At 40.7% G+C, this 5,319-nt stretch overlaps 1 protein-coding gene across 1 annotated transcript in view; it reads right to left on the reverse strand.

Moving 5' to 3' along the window:
• The window catches only part of taf4b (TAF4B RNA polymerase II, TATA box binding protein (TBP)-associated factor), a gene marked incomplete in the record, with an annotated part of 20,229 nt that overhangs the window by 3,479 nt on the left and 11,431 nt on the right, over positions 1-5,319 (reverse strand). The window contains 4 exon segments of the mRNA XM_035652930.1: positions 426-533; positions 2,723-2,779; positions 3,213-3,338; positions 4,240-4,370. Coding sequence (XP_035508823.1) covers positions 426-533; positions 2,723-2,779; positions 3,213-3,338; positions 4,240-4,370 — 422 coding nt within the window.

Raw genomic sequence — 5,319 nt, forward strand, 5'->3', positions numbered from 1 at the left:
TCTCTCTATCTATATATAGATAGAGATAGATATATAGATGTACACATACATATACACACACACACACACACACACCATAACTTTAAAATCGGACCATTGACCTTTTCATGGTACATTTAGATCGTAGATCGATGTAGTTGCATCTATAACGTTATAAGTGAATCTTTACCCCCCTAATACTCACCACTCTGCTGCTCAGACAGAAATATAATTTCCATTGACTCATTGCAAGCTATTTTGTTCTCCTTTTTTTCCCCCCATTCAGCATTCAACATTATAGCATTCCAGTAGTTCAAATGACATAATCCTACCATGTGCTGGTAGGCATTTAATGTGAAATATCTGCTGGAAGTCACTGAGTCCCTTAATGCAAACAAGTGCTTTTGCAGTTTTTTTGGAGAATGAAGACAGCACACAGAACCAACCTGGCTTTCAGTCTGCTCCAGAGGTCTCTTCTTGCGAGGCCCGATGGCAGCCAGAGCAGTGAGGTTGGCCTCTCTTTGCTGCAGCTGAGCGTCTTCTATTTGTTGTAACTGGAAAGAAGAAGAAGAGACAAAGGATGAGTGGAAAAGCAGTGAATAAACAGCTATTCACATACTCAATCAACTTCAGAGAGCATGGCTCTGGCAAAAAGATAACAAAATTTGCCAACAAACACCTCTAGAGATCACCGACATTAAACAGGTTATATCTTGTTTGTTTAAACGTATAAAAAAACAATGTTTTGGGGTTATGAGACTAGTTCTTGGCTGTGACCAGTGATTTCTTGGAGTCTCTGCAGGTTAACTGGTGCTCAGAGCCCAGAAATACACCTCAGCTGTTGAAGAAGACTGTTATTGAGACCCCTCATCAGACAGCAAATCAGCAGTATGTCCCAATGCAAACTATTCCTTCAATCATTTGTTTCCACAAAATACAGTTTCATATGTTGGGCTGTCTAGCACATAATCAGCAAATAAAGCCCATTTCTGTTCACCTGCTGCTATTTTATCCCTCTGAATTGCACTGTTTTGTCTTATTCCTTGTGCTAGGACAGAAATAAAAATTGTAGAGAAAAGAAAGGAGGCCTAACAGGCAACCTTGTTAAGTTGTTTGCTGTGGACCAGAGATTTTCAAACTTTGAGGTGCAGCACTGGGGTGAAAACAACCGCCGATTTGAATAGAATATACTTGGTACTAAATGTTACACACAGGACCTCTAAACCTTTAATGGACTACTGAACTAACAAGACATCATACTATCTCAGACCCTCAACTAATTGACATGATTTGAACAATGTTTACACAAAGTTTGTTAAAGCTGCTTCTGTCACTGAATGCACATTTTATTCACCGCAGGGACTTCAACTCCAACTTGAGGAACAGCCTCACCTAAAATCACTTCCAATTAGTGCCACACCTACTCAAGCTTTCTGTGTGTGTGTGTGTGTGTGAGACTTGGCAAAGTGTTGTGAGTCGTGAGTGTATGTTGCAGTGCTTGAGTGTGTGTGCGGGGGTGGCAGCAGCGGGGCATGTAAATGAACAGGTTTTTTTTTTGCTGTGGAGAAACCTCTGGGAGCGTGATGGCTGGGAGCTACACAGCAGCATGAGCGGGAAAACAAGCCCTGCGCGGTGTTACCGCCTCCTTAAATAGCCACACTGCAACTGGTGCCTTTCATCTCCCTCACACTTCTCCCTGCCCTGCCAGCAAAAAAAAAACATTACACACACACACTGTTGCATCACTAAATGAACAATTAGAATGAAAAATAGTGGGGATTTAACGAGTTCCCGAACCCGGAGTTTACACTGGCACACAACTGAAACATATCAGGAGCCTTTCACTACCATAGATGAAGAAAGATATGAGGAGGGACTGAGTGTTCACTCTGTAACACTGATTCACACAAAAAAGTGACAAAGATGTCCAAATATAGACTTGGATCAACTTTAGTCCTTGATTAAAAATTAACAGTCAGCCTGGAGCCCAATTATCCACAGAGGTCTCCTCCTCTCCAAAACACACTGACCTGGGGGTGGCTGTGGCTCCAGAGGCAGAGCGGTCGTCCACTAATCGGAAGGTTTGTTGGTTCGATCCCCCGGCTCCTCCTGCCACAATTGTTAGCAGTATCCTTGAGCAAGATACTGAACCCTGAATATTCTCCTGGTGTGTGAATGTGTTGTGGAATGAGTTTACGTTTTCCTGTTCGATGGGCTTTTGCGGAATCGACGTGAGTGTGTGAATGGGAGTGAATGTGGCACGTAGTGTTAAAACCGCGTTGGAAGAACTAGCAAAGGGCGCTATACACGAGGTAGCAGGTCCGGGCTTTACCATTTAGCCGTGCTGATTAAAAGGCTGCTAAAAACAAGCTGAATATGGAGAGGCAGTTCCACCTTAAAAATGCCTGTTTCTCCCACGCTGTTGGGCAGCACGCTGTAAAAAGTGCAGGGTTGCTGTTTGTGCAAACATTCAGCATCTTGGCTGTGCATTTCCCGCAAAGGGATGTTTTATTTTTCCTGTGTTGTTGTTTTTATTTAGTTCTTCTTTATCGGCTGTTCTTTATCTACATTTTATCTGCTGTTTTCTTCTTGTTCTTACCTTGTTACCACGCTCTTGAAAGCACCTTGTTCCCTCATTAAAGTTATATATAAATAAAGTTTATTAGTATATCTCATGTTGTCATTTTGTGAGTATCCTAAGGGGAGTCTCGCAGCTTTCTCTGGAATCAAAGCACATACACACCTCTTTGGCTCTTTGCTTAAGCTGCTGATGCAGTGGATCCTCAGTGTGTGAGCGACTCTGTGATCACAGACAGACAGATGTTGATTTAGTAAGCAGGATTTAATACTTCAGTATAGGCAGAAATGAAATGTTTACAGATAGTCACTGTGATTTCGGATAAAATGAATGGTAAAAGGGCATTGACATTTACAGAAAAGAATTCCTCTTCTAAAGTATTCATATCAATTCAATTCAATTCAATTCAGTTTCATTTGTATAGCGCCAATTCATAACAGAAGTTATCTCAGGACACTTTTCAAATAGAGCAGGTCTAAATAAAAATGATTTACAGAGAACAGTTCCCACCATGAGCAAGCACTTCATATCATAAAAACATACTATCTTAGTTGTATAATAGTTATATAGTATTTCTTTGCTTCTAATAGAGAAAAATGGTGCTTTCAATCTCTTTTTAGTAAAACAAGCAGTACTACTTTCTAACCTAGCTTACTCTGGCCAAACGCAGCAGTCTCTCTCTCTCCTCTTCATCTTTCCTTTTCTTCTTCAAACTCTCCACTTCCTCCAGGAAGCGAAGCTGGGAGCGTACATCACTCACTTTGGCATGCCACAGGTCCTCCTGTTGCCACACAAATACACACAAAAGTTAACAACACTGAGGGGCTCTATTTTCCTAGCTGCCAACTACCAGCACAAGCAGTGCTCTGACAGCTTGTCTGTGTGGTATTTTGGTGCTCGGTGCAGTGTGAACGGTGGGAGGAGAGGAACACACAGAAAGGTGGGAGGTTCATTGAGATGAAGCAGCTCAAAAACAGTTGTTGGTATTTTGGTGGAAAATGGGTCTCAGATGTTCTGCTAAGAACAGATACCTCAGAACCACTTCTGTTTGTGGTGCAATATCACTCAGCTGCCACTGATGATTTTATCAATAAGAGCATACACGTTGAGCATGTTATGATGACACATGGTATTGTCATTACTAGTTACAAATATATTCAGCTTTTGACACTTTCTTATGCCCCCGAGCCGGCAATAGCTGTGGTCGGAGGCGTTATGTTTTCAGACAGTGATTTGAATTTGGTGGTCAAAGTTCACTGTGACCTCACAAAACACATTTTTGGCCATAACTTAAGAACTGATGATCATATTTTACAATTGGTTGGACACAGAATTGGTGACACTTTTAACAAAGGCCAAAAGGACCTTGACATTTTAGGTCATAACTCAAGAATTGAGGCTATAATTATGAAAATTTCACACAGATGTTTAATGGGCTCAACGATGAAGTGATGACATTTTCAACTTCACTGTGACATCATAATGTCCTGGACATTTTTGGCAGTTATTCAAAACCATAGTTTAGGAACATAAGGGGAGATTGTTACCATATTTCACAGTTGGTTGGACACTGAATTGGTGACATTTTTATTCAAAGGTCACTGTGACCTCAAAATAGGTGTTAGCCATAATTTAAGAATAAGATTGCAGTAATTCCAGATTTCAGGGTCATAATGCCGTACCTTCAGTGATGCCTTGCGGTGTTCTGCCATCACAGTGAGCTTCTCTACTAGCCCCCGGAGACACTCCTGCGTAGCATGAGAAACCAGAGTGACCACCTCTGGACCGACATCAGTCACTCCCAGTGCCTGTCCTAACACAGAGCACACAAAACATCTGGCAGTTGTATCACAAGAAGACACATCATAGCTAAGCTGAGACTTCACAGCAAGTAAAGTTAAAAAATGGATAAAAATCATATTTCTACTGGATGTCTTTAACTGATTCAAAAACTCAAACCTAAATGGTAGTACAAACATGAAGAAATTCTACATTTCATTTTCAAAAGATTTTTATGAAGGCTTGTATTGTGAATTTAATGACCAAATGAACTGTAGTGGTAAATTACATACTTCTGTCACCATTTTAAATGGGGCCTGGCACTGTGTCCATAAACATTTTAATGATCTGCCTTTGTGTATAAAAAACATCAGTTTCATATGCAGATGACATCACTCTGTACAGTGTCACCACATCAGATCAAGAGGTAACTTGCACTTTAAGAGATGCCATAATAGACATAAACAAGTGGGTTGAGTACAACAAGTTGGTTTTAAATATTTCCAAGACTAACACCTTGGTCTTTGGATCCCGACATCAGTGCCAAAAACCCCTCAATTAAGATTTGCAAGAAGCAATAAATGGGAAGAGGAATCAGTATGACAAGGAAGTGTTCTGCATTCTTCCCTCCCTCAATCAAATCAGGTATACATTCTTTGGTTCTGTCTGACCTAGAATACTGCCCTGTAATCTTGTCATTAGAAAGAGTCAGGTACCCTAAAACTAAAGCTACTCATCTGGTAGTACAAACATGAAGAAAATTTCATTTTCAAAAGATTTTATAAAGGCTTAATTGTCTTGCACGCCGGGCGGGGCTTTGCGTCGGCCCTGGGCATGGAGAATGTGCACAATATATCTCGTTTTGCATTAAATTGTATCTCATAATTATGACATAATAAGTCGTTAATTCAGCATATTTGGTAATAGAGTTAAATGGTAAATGGTAAATGGACCTGTACATGTATAGCGCCTTTCTAGTCTTC

This window comes from Morone saxatilis, unplaced genomic scaffold (genome assembly GCF_004916995.1).
Source record: "Morone saxatilis isolate NCDOM2014 unplaced genomic scaffold, NCSU_SB_2.0 Contig12, whole genome shotgun sequence".
Taxonomy (NCBI): Eukaryota; Metazoa; Chordata; class Actinopteri; family Moronidae; genus Morone; species Morone saxatilis.